Source organism: Tupaia chinensis, unplaced genomic scaffold (genome assembly GCF_000334495.1).
Source record: "Tupaia chinensis unplaced genomic scaffold, TupChi_1.0 Scaffold143796_1, whole genome shotgun sequence".
Lineage (NCBI taxonomy): Eukaryota > Metazoa > Chordata > Mammalia > Scandentia > Tupaiidae > Tupaia > Tupaia belangeri.
The window spans coordinates 7,165,922-7,183,228 of NW_006203646.1; the positions used below are offsets into that span (position 1 = coordinate 7,165,922).

Here is a 17,307-nt window from a genome sequence, read left to right on the forward strand (position 1 = left end):
CGGCATTCCCTTCTCCATTCTCTCAGGATTTGGGGCACACACGCACGCCTGGCATGAGCTTCAAGTCTCTGGGTCCGGGACTCAGACCGTGGTCGACCCTGTGGGAGTTCAGCATCCCAGTCCCTATGCCACCTGCTGGTTCTGGTCTGACGTTTTCTTGTCCTCCTCCAGGAGGGACACATCTGGGGCTCCATGAAGAGGACGGCTGTCATCCTGGGCTCTGGCCTCCTCTTGCTCGTGGCCCTCTGGAACTCAGTCACATGGTAAGTCTGTTCCACCCGGCTTGAATTCAGGATTTGGGGAGCCTGGTAGGGGACTGGGGTCAGGGGATGGAGTAAGAAGCTGTCCACCCACAAATCCTCACTTAGAAATCTGAATGTCTTTTCTTCCAAGGCATCTTCAGAGATTTTGGGGTGCTTCTGGCTACTTTTGGCAGGCCAAGTGGGAGAGGCTGCTGTCTACATTCGAAGGGAAGGAGTGGATCCTCTTTGTTATAGGTGAGGGTGTCAGACCACCAGTTTGGGTGTGGGTACATGATTATTCCTTCATTGTTTCTACTGTTTTGTTCTCTGTCTTGGGTCTTCGCAATTCATTATTCCAAGGGATGAGGACTTGAGATTTAAAAGCGTAGCAGCCCCGAAGAGTACGACGTGGGTGGGTAGCCTGGAAGCTGTCTCTGTGGTGGTTGGAAAAAAAGAAGCTGGGAAGTTGAGAACCCCCACCCCAAATACAGAACAGAGAGAAATGTTGTGAGTGAAAATGAGCGCATGTGTAGAGCAGTAACCCCACTTGTCCACACCGTGCACAGAGCTTTTCTGTCTTGTCCGAGACCATCCCTGCATGTGGTACAGCGTAGCTCTCAGTGCTGGACAGCATGTGGCCACTCGATACATTTAAAAAAAAAAAACATTTAATTTTATTTGTTATTATTATTTTTTAATATGATGAGAGAAGGGAAGAGAGAGAAAGGGAGAGCAAGCCACTAGGCCCACCTACTACTTCAGAGATAAGCAGATATGAGAGAGAGAGAGAAATGTGTAGAGCTGGAGGAAAGCCTAAGATCATCTCATGTTTTTGTTTCTATTCTGTATTTCTCAAGGAATCCTAGGAGTTCCATGTAGGTGGACACCTGTTGGATGACTCAGTGGGTAACCGCCAACTCAACATTTTTAAAAAATAAATATTTATTTTACTTATTTTTTTATTTCAACTTATTATTTTTTTTGAGAGGTTTTTGCTATAGGGCACGTGCGCTCACCAGATAAACAGAGAGAGACAGAAAGACAGAAAGTGAGAAATCACCCCCCCCCCAGGGGAGATGGCCACGCCATAATCCCTTCTCCTCCATTCTTCTCTCGGGATCTTGGACACACATGCACACGCGCCCGGCGTGAGTTTAAGCCACTGGGTCTGGGACTCAAACCATGGTCAACTACATGGGAGTCCAGCGACATAGCCATTACACTAACTGCTGGTCCCTATTTCAACTTTTTTTAATGAAATATTAGTTTGTCAAGAAAGTCATGACATATTTCTCCTCTGTAAAAGTGCATCATGACTTTCCTGACAACCCAGTAAAAATAACTTATTATCTCTATAAAAGTAAATATGGGGGAACAGCAGGTGGTGTGGTGAGTAAGGAGCTAGACACTCCCACCTGGCTGACCATGGTTCAAGACCTGAATCTGGTGGCTTATTTTTTCGCTTCCTTTCTCCCTCTGTGTGTCTCTCTCTGGTCAAATTAAAATAAATGAATGAATAAATAAAATTAATAATTTTTTTAATGTAAATACGTGCTCATTTAAAATAAATAAACATCAGGGGCCAGCAGTTGGCTGGAGGTTAAGGCACTGGATCCCATATTGCTGACCATGGTTCAAGCCTCAGACCTAGCAGCTTGAAAATCAGGCCAGATACATGCATGTGCGTGTCCAGAATCCCAAGAGGAGAATGGAGAAAAAGAGATTGGGGTGTGGCTATCCCAGCTGGAAGGGGAGAGGTGAGGAGAGGGGTGATTTCTCATTTTCCCTTTCTTTGTCTGTCTCTCTCTAGTGAGCACATGCACCCAATGGCAAAAACCTTAATATATATATATATATATAGCAGACAATTCAATAAGCATAGAGAAGGTTAAAGTCATTCTCCCACCTCCAAGAAATAATGTAATTGTATTTATAAGACACTGTTTTTTACTTTTGAATTACAAAAAAATATTAGTTTTATTTATTATTATTATTTTAATTTGCTATAGGGCACATGCACTCACCAGGGAGAGAGAAAGACAGTGAGGGGACCAGTAGATGGTGGAGTGGTTACATTGCTGGACTCTCACATGGTCAACCGCTTCGAGTTCCAGAGGTGGTGGCTTGAAAATCACACTAGGCGCACGCACACACGTGTATGTATGTCCAAGATCCCAGGAGGATAATGGAGGAGAAGGGATTGTGGTGTGGCCATCTCCCCTGTGGGAATAATTTCTCACTTCTCCTCTCATTATCTCTCTCTCTCTCTCTCTCTCTCTCTCCCCCTTTCCTTCTCAATCTCTTTCTTCTGTGAGGACATGTGACCTAAGGCAAAAAAAAAAAAAAAAAAAGACATTGAGAAAGCAAGTCGCCAGTTCTGGGACTCGAACCATAATTGGCCATGTGGGAGTACACTGCCTTGAATCACCACAACAGACATCTACTGACCCAACAGATGTTTCTTTGTTTTGTTTTGTTTTTTTTAATCAGTGTCTATTTGAGAATGATTAACACACAATCTTTTTTTAATTTTTTTTAGTATTTATTTAATTCCATTTGTTATTATTATTTTAAAATTTGACCAGAGAGGAACAGAGAGAGAAAAAGAGAAAGCAAGAAAGCAAGCCACCAGGTCCAGGACTCAAACCGTGGTTGGTTGGCCGTGTGGGAATCCAGTGCCTTTAACCACCACACCACCTGCCAGTCCCCCAACACTGTTTTTTAACCCTCTTTTTTTATTATTATTGAGTAGATTGTAGACATCTTCCCATGTCAATTAATGTAGACTTAATATTTTAAGCTGCCCAGGATATTATGTTGTTTGGAATCTAATCTATTTAGTACATTCCCTACTGGTGGACAGTTAAGCTATTTTAAATGTTATACTATGACTTTTTAAAAAATTCTGTGAAGGACATTTATGCATATGAATACAAGGGCTATTTAAAAAGTCCATGAAAAATGCACATTATGAAAAACTATGCAAACATTTCAAAAATTGTATGCACTAAAATAAACTAATACTTTGATTCCATTTTCCACAAATCTCTTTTTTTTAAAGAAGTATTTATTTTTAACTTTATTTATTCATTTTTAATTTAATCAGAAAAGGACAGAATGAGAGTAAGACAGAAAGAGAGAGGGAGGGTGAGAAAGCAAGCGGCCAGGTCCAGGACTCAAACCATGGTCGGCGATGTGGGAGTGCAACATCCTTAACCACCATGCCACCTGCCAGCCCCATCCACAAATCTCTCAAAGTTCCCTCAGATAAGTGTCGTTTCTTTTCTTTCTCTGTCAGTCTCTGTTTCTCTCACTTTCTTTTTCACCTCGGACACTGCCAAATGGCCCCCAGAATGTTTATACTGGTCATTCTTCACAGTGTGGGCCAAATATTTTTCAGGTACCAACTACCACAAGACACTGGTTGGCAGAGCAGGAAGGGTGCTGGAGCTGGGGATAAGACAGAATTAAACATTTGGCTTTGTCCTTGGGGGATTTTACATCTAGAGGAAAAGGCAAATCATGGGAAAACAAAGTTAACGGCGTGAGAGTTAGGTAACACTGGGCTGTCACTTCAGTAACTCCAGGCTGGGCTAACAAAGTGCTATTTGTTCACAGTGGGAGGTCAGAGACACTTGGAATGACTTTCTGAAAAAGTGGGATACAGAGGGACCAGCCGTTGGTATAATGGCTATGTCGCTGGACTCCCATGTAGTTGACTGTGGTTTGAGTCCTGGACGTGGTGGCTTAAACTCGTGCTGGGCGTGTGTGTGCGTGCCCAAGATCCTGAGAGAATGGAGGAGAAGGGATTGCAGCGTGGCCATTCCCTCTTGGGGGTGATTTCTCACTTTCTCTCTGTCTGTCTCTGTCTTTCTGGAGAGCACATGTGCTCTATAGCAAAAACCTCTCAAAAAAAAAAAAAGTGGGATACAGAGCAAAAGCCAGAATACTAAGTCCTAGGTGCAGACATGGTGGTACATATTGTTATTTTTTTTAGGCGTTTTTGCTATAAGCATACTGTTGTTGGAGAGACAGAGTACAAAAAAATCACTCCCCAGGAGAAATGGCCACACTACAGTCTCTTCTCTTGGGATTTTGGGTATGCATACACACTTGCCCAGCATGAGTTTCAAGCTGCTAGATCTGGGACTTGAACTGCAGTCAACCATATGAGAGTCCAGCACCTTAACCACTAAGGCACCTGTTGGCCCCCAAGGCTGATGTTAGTAAGATGCTGTGCTCTGCCAACTAGGCCACGTGGGAGGCCTAGGTTTGATTCCCAGTCCATACTAAAGACTGGCCACAGTGTCATGGCCTGCAGTCATCTGGGAGATGGAGACAGAAGGATCACAATGTGGTAAGACCCTTTCTTTTTTCTTTTTTTTTTTAATAATTATTTTATTTAACTATTTATTTATTTATCTATTTATTTATTTATTTTAATTCGACCGGAGAGGGAGAGAGAGAGAGAAAGTGAGAAAGTAAGCTGCCAGGTCCGGGACTCAAACCATGGTCAGCCATGTGGGAGTCCAGCACCCTTAACCATTACCACACCACCTGCTGGCCCAAAGACCCTGTCTTATTTATTATTATTTTTTTTAAGAATTATTTTATTGGGACCAGCAATTGGTATAGTGGCTATGTTGTTGGACTCCCATGTGGCCGATTGTGGTTTGAGTCTCGGACCTGGTAGTTAAACTCATGCCAAGCATGTGTGCGTGCTTGCCCAAGATCCCAAGAGGAGAAAGGATTGCTGCAGGGCCATGCCCCCTGGGGGGCAATTTCTCCCTTTCTGTCTCTGTTTTTCTGGCGAGGGCACGTGCCCTATAGCAAAAACCTCTCAGAAAAAAAAAAATGACTTATTGTATTTTGGGGACCAGCAGGTGGCATGGTGCTTAAGGCTGCTGATTGACCACATGATTGACCACAGTTCGAGTCCTGGACCTGGTGGCTTGCTTTCTCACTTTCCCTCTCTCTCTCTCTTTCACATATACTCTGTCCCTCTCTGGTCAAATTAAAATAAGTGAATGTGGGACCAGCAGCTAGCGTAGTGGCTTCATGGCTGGACTCCTGTGTAGTTGACCGCGGTTTGAGTCCTGGACTCAGTGGCTTAAACTCACGCTAGGTGTGCATGCATACATGCCCAAGGTCCTGAGAGGAGAATGGAGGAGAAGGGATTGTGGCGTGGCCATCCCCCCCAGGGGGTGATTTCTCAATTTCTTTCTCTCTATCTCTTCTGTCTTTCTTGTGAGTGCACATGCCCTATAGCAAAAACCTCTCCAAAAAAAAAAAAAAAGTGAATAAATAAATAAAGTTAAGTAAAATTCAAAGAGAGAGAGAGAGAGAAAGTGAGAAAGCAAGCCACCAGATCTGGGACTTGAACTGTGGTTGGCCATGTAGGTGAGTCCGGCACCCTTAACCACTATGCTACCTGCCAGCCTGGACCCAGTCTTTTAACAATAAAGAAATAACAATAATAACTTTTAAGTCCTGGTCAGTATTTTCTAAACCATCCTGCGGCACATCAGTGCTACAGGATGGTGATAGGGAGGGAAGTTATAGAATTCATCCTCCAAATAGAGCCGGTCATGAAAGTGAAAGCAGTGTTGCTCATACGTGTGCTGGAATGACAGACGCAGACCGGAATTTGTCCTGGGAGACAGGAGCCCATGGCCAGCCTATGCTTCGGTGTTCTGGGAAATCAATGTCCTAGTGTCTAACAGGGCTGGGAAAGGTTGAGTTTAACAAAGTGAAGCAGGTTTCTCTGCTGCAGGAACTCTCAAAGGCATTAACACACACATGGTTTGCCTGTCTAAAGAGTGGAAGACTAACCAAGAGTAACCTTGACAGTTGTGTTTTTCAGAGCTGGCTCCAGGGCCTGGTGGTTAAGGCAGCTGGATCCCACAAGACCAACCATGCATTTTGAATCTCAGGCCTAGTAGCTTGAGAAACACACTAAGCACGGGACGGGCAGGTGGTGTGGTGGTTACAGGCGCTGGACGCCTACATGGCTGACTGTGGTTCGAGTCCTGGACCTGGTGGCTTACTTTCTCACTTTCTCTCTCTCTGTCTGTCCCTCTCTAGTCAAATTAATAAATAAATAAAGTTAAATAAAATAATTCTTTAGGGAGAAAAAAAGGAAACATGCCAAACACTTGTGTATGAGTGCCCACAGTCCTGAAAGGAAGGAAAGATGGAGGAGAAGGGAATATGATGTGACCATTCTGCATGGGGGGTGCTTTCTCCCTCTCACACTCTCTCTGGCGAGCACACGTACGCTCTAGCAGAGCAAAGAAGGAAGGAAAAGATGAATTGTTCCTGTTGGGAACTGGTGGACGGATGACACCTGAGACCCCACTGCTCAGTTAGAAGGGTAGCACTGCCGTCCGGCGCCCACAGGGCTCCAGGCTATCCCGATCACTGCCTTTGTTTCCCCTTTGTGGGCTGTTTACAGATGATTCGATGGGCACAGACTCCTAGATGCCAACCTAAAGTCATTTCTGTTTTAGAGCCTACCAAATATCTTAAGACACTTCCAGGGGCTGGCAGGTGGCATGGTGGTTGAAGCACTGGACTCCCACACTGCCGGCCATGGTTCAAACCCTAGACCTGGCAGCTTGCTTTCTCTCTCTCTGTCTCTCTCTCTCATGAGTATTCATGCCCTGTAGTAAATTTAAAAAATAACAGGACCAGGAGGTGGTGTGGTGGTTAAGTAGCTGGACACTCCCACATGGTCGACCACAGTTCGAGTCCTAGATCTTGCTTTCTCACTTTTCCTCTCTCTCTCTCTGTGTCTCTCTCTCTGGTCAAATTAAAATAAATAAATGAATAAATAAAATTAAATAATTAAAAAATAATGATCATGATAAATAAAATTAAATAATAATTCTTAAAAAAAAAAAGAGTGTCATGCGTGTGGACATGACAGTCACCTTGAAGGTTGTCGTCCCCATTTAATGGCTAAGAAAATAAAGACACTCTGTCAGTGACCTGCGCAGGTTTCCACAGCTAGTGTGTCACCCAGGACAAATGGGAGGTCCCTGGGTCCGAGCACTGAGACCTCCCCCGCAGGTGGCTGGCTGCAGCGCAGCCTCAGTCACTGTAAACGTGTGTTCAATTACTCTCCACGCTGCGAGAGCCTGAGGTCGCCCTCACTGTTTCTGCCTCCCTACCGCAGGTACCACCTCCGTGCCTTTCCTGCTCTTCTGGGCCTTCAATGGGCTGCTTCTGGTGGTCGACACAACTGGAAAACCTAACTTCATCTCCCGCTACCGAATTCAGATTGGCAAGAATGAACCCGTAAGTGTTGCTACCATTTCTCCCGTCTGGGCACAGGAAGCAAGAACTAAAGTCCTCACCCTGGGGTTCTCGCCCCTGGTCCAGGAGACACCATGGCTAGTGTGAGCCTGCTTATTATCTATAAGTCTCCCCCACTTCATTATTTTCAAAATTAAAAAAAAAAATTTTTTTGGAGAGGTTTTTGCTATAGGGTGCGTGCGCTCGCCAGAAAGACAGAGAGAGACAGAGAGACAGAAAGCAAGAAATCACCCCCCGGGAGAGGATGGCCACACCTCAATCCCTTCTCCTCCAGTCTCCTCTCGGGATCTTGGGCACACACACACACACACACACACACACACACACACACACACCCGGCATGAGTTTAAGCTACCAGGTCTAGTGCTCAAACCATGGTCAACTACATGGGAGTTCAGTGACATAGCCATGACACTGACTTTTGGTCCCAAGTCTCCCCCACTTCAGGTTAGAGAAAAGAAATCATTTGCCCAAACTCTCAGAGTCGTTAGTGGCCACTCAGCTTGTGGCCAGTCGAGATTCACATTCCGGTCTCCTGTTGCCAGCCTGGGCTCCACACCCACCTGTGCTCCCGCATAGGCCTGCGGTGCATTTCAGAACAGCCGTGGGGGCCAGGCCCGTAGCTCAGCGGTCAAGGGATCTGGGCCCCACACGCTGACCAAGGTTTGCGTCTCAGACCTGGCAACTTGAGAAATGTGCTCGGCGTTTATGAATACATCCCCCCATCCTGGCCGGATGGACAAATGGAGAAGGGATTGCAGTATGACCACACCCCTGGGGGAGTGCGCACGCTCTCTCTCTCTCTGGTGAGTGCACACACCCTCTGGTAAAAAACAAAAATGAGGGGCTGCCAGGTGGTATGGTGGTTAAAGGCGCTGGACTCCCACGTGGCCGACAGCGATCCAGACCTGGTGGCTTGCTTCCTCACTTTCCCTTTCTCTCTCTCTCTGGCTGATCAAACTGAAAAACAATAACAATGAATGAACTAAATAAATAAATAATAATTAAAGAAAAAAAGAAAGAAACCAAAATGACCAGTTCAGCTTGGTAGTGGACTGCATTCCGGAGCTGTCAGAGAGCTTCCCTGTACTGTTCCCCAGTAACAGACAGCAGTGGTGGGTATGAAATGAATCTCAGCTGCCGCTGAGTGAGGGAGAGGCTCCCCAAACTGTGGATGACCCCACTGCAGTAGAAGGATAGTATGGATCCTGAATGAGTGGCTGCTGGTGGTTTTATTTATTTATTTTTAGTTTATTTATTCTTACATTTCTGGTGGTGGTTTTAAACGTAGGTCTTGGGGCCAGCAGGTGGTGTGGTGGTTAAAGGCGCTGGACTCCCACATGGCCGACCGCAGTTCAAGTGCCTTGCTTTCTCACTTTCCCTCTCTCTTTCTTGCTCTGTCCCTCTCTAGTCAAAATAAATGAATAAATAAATAGATAAAGTTAAATAAACAAATTATTATTTTTTTTTTAAAAAAGCAGGTCTTGCTTCCTCATTATTCCATTCAAGCAACAAATGAATTAAATAAATAAAGGACTCGGTCAGATCCATGCTAAACAGGGCCCAGGCCCTGTCCACAAGGATTCCAACTTGCACAACACCGAGAACCAAGTCCCACCGCACCTGGCATCTGGCTTGCCTGCTTGCTGCTCTGACAGGCTCCAGGAGGCCTTTTTCTTTTTTTCTTTTTTTTTTTGGAGAGGTTTTTGCTATAGGGCATGTGTGCTCGCCAGAAAGACAGAGAGACAGAAAGCGAGAAATCACTCTCCGGGGGGATGGCAATGTTGCAATCCCTTCTCCATTCTCCTCTCTGGATCTTGGGCACGCATACACATGCGCCCGGCATGAAAGCCACCCGATCCAGGACTTGAACCGCAGTTGAGTACATGGGAGTCCAGCGACATAGCCATTACGCCAACTGCTGGTCCCCCAGGAGGCCTTTTTCATACAGCAGGGAAGAAGTGGATTCTGGAACCCATGTTCTTCCCCAGTTCCACCCAAGCTACGTCCTGGCTTCTTTCCTAGACAAGACAATCGTCTTTTTTTTTTTTTTTAACTTTATTTATTTTTAATTTGACTAGAGAGGGACATAGAGAGAGACTGAGAGAGAGAGAGAGAGAGAGAAGGCAAACCATCAGGTCGGACTCAAACCGCTGCTGGCCTTGTTTAAGTCCAGTGCCCTTAACCACCATGCCACCAGTTGGGCACCCCCCTTTTATTTTTGACAGTCATCCTTTTTTTTTTTTTAAAGAATTATTTTGTTTAACTTTATTTATTATTTTAATTTAACCAGAGAGGGACAGAGCGAGAGAGAGAGAGTGGGAAATTGAGAAATCAGGCCGCCAGGTCTGGGACTCAAGGGGATGGCCATGCCACAACCCCTTCTCCTCCATTCTCCCCTCGGGATTTTGGGCATGCATGCATATGCGCCTGGCATGAGTTTGAACCTTGATCGACTACATGGGAGTCGAGTGACAAAGCCATTATGCCAACTGCTGGTCCCAAAATTAATCATTTTTTAATAATTTGCTTAGATGCCTGGATGAATCACCTCTGGTCTCAGGGCCTTCTTCCCTGCCCTCACTCCAGAAAGGCAGAGCAGGTAGAAAGTTGTGCCCCTGACGCAGTCTTGAACTGGAGCTGCTGGCCTGTCTCACAGACCCCCTCATTTGAGATGAGAGCTGCCAGACAGCCAGGGGTCTTCCTCTAGGCAAGGCTTGCTGGGACGGAGACTGGAGTCTGAAACATCAAAGCCAGTGCTTGGCCCTCGAGGACCCTTCCCTTATCAGACCACAGCCATCTCCTTGGCCACCACCACTGACCCAGTGCCTCTACCTTTATTGTTGACAGGAGGAAGTGGAGGCTTTGAGATGTCAGATGGCTAAAATCCTGGTTTAAACTCGGGCTTTCCAACTCCAGGGCTCACACACTTAACCGCCAGGCTGCATCAGATCTCGAGAATATCACCTGCCACCTGTCCCACCTGAAAGCCACCAGTGACTGGAGTGCTATGGAGGGAGCCTTGTGCTTTGTAGGAAAGCTCAGGTTCAGAGGGGTGGAGGGGTCTAGGTCAGAGGAGCCCAGCCCCTGCTCAGCTCCTCCATTATCCTCACCCTGGTCTGAGGCACCATCATCTGTCACCCACATTACTGCAGCTTTTTGTTTTTGTTTTGAAGAGAGAATTTTGCTATAGGGCACACGCACTCACCAGAGAGACAGAGAGAGAAATGAAAACAAGAAATCTTCCCCTGGGGGGACGGGAGATGGCCATGCTACAGTCCCTTCTCTATTCTCTCAGGATCTTGGGTACACATGCACATGCGCCCAGCCTGAGTTTTAAGCTGCCAGGTCCAGGACTCGAACCACAGTCAACAATGTGGGACTCCAGCGACATAACCATTATGCTACCTGCTGATCCCAATGTTATTGCAGTTCTATTTGGTCTCTTAGTTTCTGCTATTGCTCCCCTGCAGTCTATTCTCACACAGCAGCAGAGTCATCTAGTCACTTCTCCGCTCACCACCTTGCAATTCCCTTGGAACAAAAGCCAGAGCCCTTACAATGGCCCACAAGACTATGTGCTCTGGGCCCTCTGTGCCTCTCTGGCCTCTTCCTTCTCTCCACACCACTCACTGCTCTCCAGCCACCAGGCCAGGCATTGCCTGCCTTACAGCCTTTTCACTGGTGGGCGGTTCCCTTCCTCCAAGCCTTCTCCCCCCATTTGTTTGGTTAACTTCCTCCTTCTCTTCATCTCTTTGTTGAAATCTCAGCATCTCAGTGAGGCCTACTCAGACCACGCTATTTAAAATCAATGGTGATGGGACCAGCAGTTAGCGTAATGGCTATGTCACTGGACTCCCATATAGTCGATCGTGGTTCGTGTCCCAAACCTGGTGGCTTAAAACTCACGCAGGACACGTGTGCGTGCATGCCCAAGGTCTGAGAGGAGAATGGAAGAGAAGGAATTGCGGCGTGGCCATCCCCCCTGGGGGGTGATTTCTCACTTTCTGTCTCTCTGTCTCTCTCTGTCTGGCGAGCACATGTGCCCTATAAAAAAAAAAAAAAAAAAAAAACCTTATAAAATCAGTGGTGACTCAAATCTTACCTGGCACTCCCCACACCCCTTTCTCACCTTTGCTTTTTCTTTATACCAAAGCACATATCCCCTTCAAATATAGTATACACATTTTTCTTTTTCTTTTTTTTTTTTTCCTTTCATAGTTTTGCTATTGGGCACATGTACTTCCTGGAGAGACAGAGAGATAGAAGGTGAGAAATCACCCCCCAGGAGGAATAGCCATGCCACAATCCTTTCTCCTCCATTCTCCTCTTGAGATTTTGGGCACACATGCACACGCATTCAGCATGATTATTTTTTTTTTCTTTCGAGAGATTTTTGCTATAGGGCACATGTACTTGCTGGAGAGACAGACAGAGAGACAGAAAGTGAAAGAAATCACCCCTCAGGGGAGATGGCCGTGACACAATCCCCTCTCCTCCAGTCTCCTCTCGGAATCTTGGGCATGCTGGGAGGGAATTTCCAAGGGCTATGGCATTACTCATTCATCCAACAGCCAAGGCCTCATTGTGGCAATGTTTCTTTTTCTTTTTTTAAGAATTATTTTATTTAACCCTATATATCACTTTTATTATTATTTTCCAGTTTGATCAGAGAGAGAGGGAAAAAGAGGGAAAATGAGAAAGCAATCCACCAGGTCTGGAACTTGAACCATGGTCAACTATGTGGGAGTCCAGTGCCTTTAACAACCATGCCACCTGCTGGCCCCATGGCAGTGTGTCTAACCCCAGGGTGAGGTGGCAGTAGCTCCCAGAATTCAGCTCCGAGTGAGTGCCTCCTGTGAGCGGTCACAATAGAGACTTTTTCCTAGAAAAGAAAGGCCTGTATCTCACACTGTTGTCCATCTCCCTCCTCCTTTCCCTTGGGCAGGTGGACCCCGTGAAACTACGCCAGGCCATCCGCACGGTTCTTTTCAACCAGATCATGATCTCTCTCCCCATGGTAGTCTTCCTCTATCCCTTCCTCAAGTGGTGGGGAGACCCCTGCCGCCGAGCGCTACCGACCTTCCACTGGGTCCTCCTGGAGCTGGCGATCTTCACTGTCATTGAGGAAGTCTTGTTCTACTATGTACACCGGTGAGCAGGGTCCCTGCCCTAGCACAGCCAGCTCTTCACCTACCTAGGGCTTACTCGTCAGCAAGAAAACTGAGGCCTCTGAAATTTTTTTTTTCCTTAAGAGAGGATTTTGCTATAGGGCAAATGTGCTCGCCAAAGAGACAGAGACAGAAAGTGAGAAATCACCCCCCAGGGGGGGTGCCCATGCCACCATCCCCTCTCCTCTGTTCTCCTCCCAGGATTTTGGGCACACATGCGCTCATGCTTGGCGTGAGTTTCAAGCCACTGGATCCGGGACTTGAACTGTGGTTGGTTATGTGGGAGTCCAGTGACATAACCACTATGGCATCTGCTGGTGCCAAGGCCTTTGAATTGTACATATAGGACACCGTCTGGCCTCAATTCTCCTATTGAATGGCTAATGGAGAGACAACTATCTGTCCCACACCAGAAAACTTGGGACAGACAATTGAGGGAAGTCCAGAAAAGAAAGTGCTTCTCCATTTATGTGGAAAAGCAGGGCAGTTTCCCATTCATTTCCTATTGATTTCTTTCTGGACATCATCCCCATTTTACAGCTAATAGCACTGGGAGAGAGTCACCCCTCCAAATTATGTAGCTAAGGAAGGGCGGGGGTCGGAACTCCAAGGCAGGTGGAAATTCCCATGCCAGTCCGGTGTACTTTGAACTTCATTCCACACATGTGACTCCTGGTTGCTGCCTCGGTTTCTCTAGGTCTGGAGGGGTGGGAGAAAGGGGAATCAGCGGATTAACTCTGAACTGTTGTCCCAGGGTCCTTCACCACCCAGCATTCTATAAGAAAATCCACAAGAAACACCATGAGTGGACGGCTCCCATTGGTGTGATCTCTCTCTACGCCCACCCTACGGAGCACGTGGTGAGTAGAGCTCCACTTCTCCCCAAGGCGAAGGGCAGAGAGGAAAGTCTCTTGCAGAGAATGAGACCACACTGGTCCTTTCCTTGTTCTCATTAAATAGCTTCAGTTATTGTCAGCCTGCCACATACCAGGCTATGCTAGGGGCCCATTATCTCATTTAATCCTCCCAATAATCTTGTTTTAAAGAATAATCTTATTTAACTTTATTATTATTATTTTGGAGAGGTTTTTGCTATAGGGTACATGCACTCGCCAGAAAGACAGAGAGAAACAGAGAGACAGAAAGCAAGAAATCACCCCCCAGGGGGGATGGCCACACTGCAATCCCTTCTCCTCCATTCTCCTCTCGGGATCTTGGGCACGCACGCACATGCGCCCGGCGTGAGTTTAAGCCACCAGATCCGGGACTCGAGTAGCAGCCAACTACATGGGAGTCCAGTGACATAGCCATTATGCCAACTGCTGGTCCATTATTTTTATTATTTTTTAATTTGGCCAAAGAGAGAGAGGGGAGTGGGAAGTGAGAAAGTAAGCTGTCAGATCTGGGACTGGAACCGTGGGGGTCTGGCAACCTTAACCACAATGCCACCTGCTGACCTACCCAATAACCTGTTCTTTATTCTTACAGAGAGTTTTGCTATAGGGCACATGCACTCACCAGAGAGACAGAGAGAGAGAGAGACAGAAAGAGAGAAATTACCCCCTGCCCCCGCCCCCACCCAGGGGTGGGGGGAGTATGGACACAGCACAATCCCTTTTCCTGCCCTTTTCCGCTCAGGATCATGGGCACGCACACACGTGTGCCCTGTGTGAGTTGTTTCATTTACTTATTTTTAGAGAGAATTTTGCTATAGGGTGCCTGTGATTTCCAGAGATACAGAAAACAAGAAACCACTCCCCACCCCCCAGGGGGGATGGCCACGCCGCAGTCCCTTCTCCTCCATTCTCCTCTTGGGATTTTGGGCATGCACGCACACACGCTCACTGTGAAATTTCAGCCGCCGGGTCCGGGACTCAAACCACGTTGACTACATGGAAGTCCAGCGAGGTAACCATTACACCATCTGCTGGTCCCCCAATAACCTTTTTATTCCTGACCTACTAACAGGGAAGCTGAAGCTCAGTTAATAACTCGTCCTTAGTTATAAGGTGAATGTCTCCAACAAATCAAGGTCCTGAAACTTCTTAGGTTCTCCGGATCTGAGTCGAAGACATCTCTACTCCCACGCTGGGGCTGAGTGGACACCCGACTGGGTCTCCCATCCTTCTGGGCCCTGCCTTCAGTCACCCCCTTCCCTTGCAGGCCTCCAACATGCTGCCGGTGTTTGCAGGTCCCTTACTAATGAGCTCCCACTTGTCCTCCATCACCATATGGTTTTCCTTGGTTCTTATCATCACCACCATCTCCCACTGCGGCTACCACCTACCCTTTCTGCCCTCACCGGAATTCCACGACTACCACCATCTCAAGTAAGCACCCCCCCGCCCCCCGTGAGTCCCCAGGCAATAACCACCACTCTCACTGCTTGAGCTTCTAACAGACACGGGAGTCCAGTTTACACGTGGGTGCTTCCGGGGAGAGATTTGGAGGTATGGAAAATCAGAACCACACTGGGCACCCTTGTTCTTTCTCTCCTGACTTTGGGTCCTCCTGCAGCTGGAGCTATTTTTTAAGCCTTTATTTGAGTCCAGGACCCTTAGAGTAGGGGAGCATAGCTCTCTGAAAGTTCCCAGGTTTGTTTAAAAATTTTAAAAATTTAACCAGAGAAAGTAAGAAAGCAAGCCACAGGTTCAGGACTCAAACTGTGGTCAGCCATGGGGGAGTCCAGCACCTTAAACACATGCCACCTGCCAGCCTCAGCTCCCAGGTATTTTAGGTATGACCTATGAAGCTCCTATACCAGATTCACCCAAGATGCTTGTTTAAAATGTAGGTTCTACAAGTAAAAACAAATAAATACAAAGTAAAATGCAAATTCTTGGGTTCTACTACAAATGAGCTGCATCTCAGCACCTAGGGGAACAGGACTTAGAAACCAGCATTTCTTTTTTTTTTTTTTTTTTTTTTTGTGGAGAGGTTTTTGCTATAAGGGCGCATGTGCTCGCCAGACAGACAAGAGAGAGACAGACAGAAAGCAAGAAATCACCCCCCAGGGGGAATGGCCACAGCGCAATCCCTTCTCCTCCATTCTCCTCTCGGGATCTTGGGCACGCACGCACACGCGCCCGGCGTGAGTTTTAAGCCACTGGGTCCGGGATGCGAACCGTGGTCAACTACACGGGAGTCCAGCAACATAGCCATTATGCTAACTGCTGGTCCCAGAAACCAGCATTTTAACAGATGTTTTAGAGCATTCTGATGCAAGCGGGCAGTCCCTGAACCATATCCAAACAAGCCTAGTTCTGCCAGAGGTTCGCAAACTTGTATCAGAACCACATGCAAGCTTTCAAAGGACTGCAGAATTTGCAGGTTTGCAGCGGGCCAGGAAGGCGCATTTACAACTCCCCAGGTTATTCTGATGTACAGGGGATCCTCAGAAAGTTCATGGAAAATGGGTATTATGGGAAAAATTGCACATAAATTTTAATTTTGTTTTCTTTACGCCAAAATAAACTCATACTTCCATAATCCCATCTTTTTTTTTTTTGTAAGTTGTCTGAAGTCCTCGTGTAGACAGTCAGGATGGTGGTGACGGGTGTGGGGCAGGAGGGCTCAGAAATGTGAGGCTGGCACAGGTTAAGTGGAGATCCACACAGGGCCTCCAGCACCTGCAACCCCTTACTCTCTCCTCCAGGTTCAACCAGTGCTACGGGGTGCTGGGGGTGATGGACCACCTTCATGGGACTGACACCATGTTTAAGCAGACCAAGGCCTATGAGAGACACACTCTCCTGCTGGGCTTCACTCCGCTGTCCGAGAGCATCCCCAACTGCCCCAAGAAGATGGAGTGAGAGCGGCCCTAGTGCCACCCTGGCTGTCCTCTCCGTGGAGGGATGTTGAGGTGGCCTGAGGCCCCCTGCCCGCGCCCAACGACTTGCCTCCCTCGGCCTCCCTTGGCCGTGCACTCCAGTAAGGGCACCACGAGTGCAGAGGTCAGCCTGCCGAGAGCAGGGCCAAGGACGGGGCCAGAGCTTCCCCAAACCTCTGCCCGTGGTGCCCCTTCACGGGACTGGGAGTTGAAGAGTCAAGGAAAAGGAAAAGAGCTCCCCCCCACAGGGTGCCAGTGAGCGGGAGGGTTACTGAGGGGGCACCTGGCCAATCTCCCTGCTCCTCTGCGGTGGAGGGGACAGGTGTTCTACTCCCAGTGACTTTGTGACCTGGACACAATGCAGAACGTGACAACGTTGGCAGCCTTAAGAAAGCTACGTGGCCTTCTCCACCAGGGCATGGGAGAACCAGATACCCTTGTGCCCCTTCCTGCCCGAAAACACTTTTCTCATATCCTGGCCAGGGCCAGGACACCAGGCCAAATGATTACAGGTCTCAGCTCTTAACATGCCAGACACGATTCCCTACCTCCCCCCACCCCCAACACTCGAAGTCAGTGACAAAGGCCCCATTTCAATGACCCCACTGAACACAAAGGTCTTCCTACTCTGAAAACTATCAAATATAGGGGCACCTCCGTGGATTAAAACTAAGACACCCAAGAGGTACAGCTCGAACTAACACCTTTAGCCCCATGTGGAAACGAAAGGCCAAATCCTGCCACCTGC

The 17,307-nt window shown here is 47.4% G+C and overlaps 1 protein-coding gene across 4 annotated transcripts in view; it reads left to right on the forward strand.

Moving 5' to 3' along the window:
- The window catches only part of FAXDC2 (fatty acid hydroxylase domain containing 2), a 58,634-nt gene extending 42,086 nt beyond the window's left edge, over window positions 1–16,548 (forward strand). For all 4 annotated transcript variants that reach the window (XM_006165104.3, XM_006165103.3, XM_027766949.1 and 1 more), the window contains 7 exons: window positions 172–263; window positions 394–497; window positions 7,420–7,541; window positions 12,508–12,713; window positions 13,485–13,590; window positions 14,894–15,060; window positions 16,386–16,548. In XM_006165104.3, the coding sequence (XP_006165166.1) occupies window positions 172–263; window positions 394–497; window positions 7,420–7,541; window positions 12,508–12,713; window positions 13,485–13,590; window positions 14,894–15,060; window positions 16,386–16,542 (954 nt within the window). In that variant the 3' untranslated portion in view covers window positions 16,543–16,548. The remainder of the gene's footprint in view (window positions 1–171; window positions 264–393; window positions 498–7,419; window positions 7,542–12,507; window positions 12,714–13,484; window positions 13,591–14,893; window positions 15,061–16,385) is intronic.
- The last annotated feature ends 759 nt before the right edge of the window (window positions 16,549–17,307 follow it).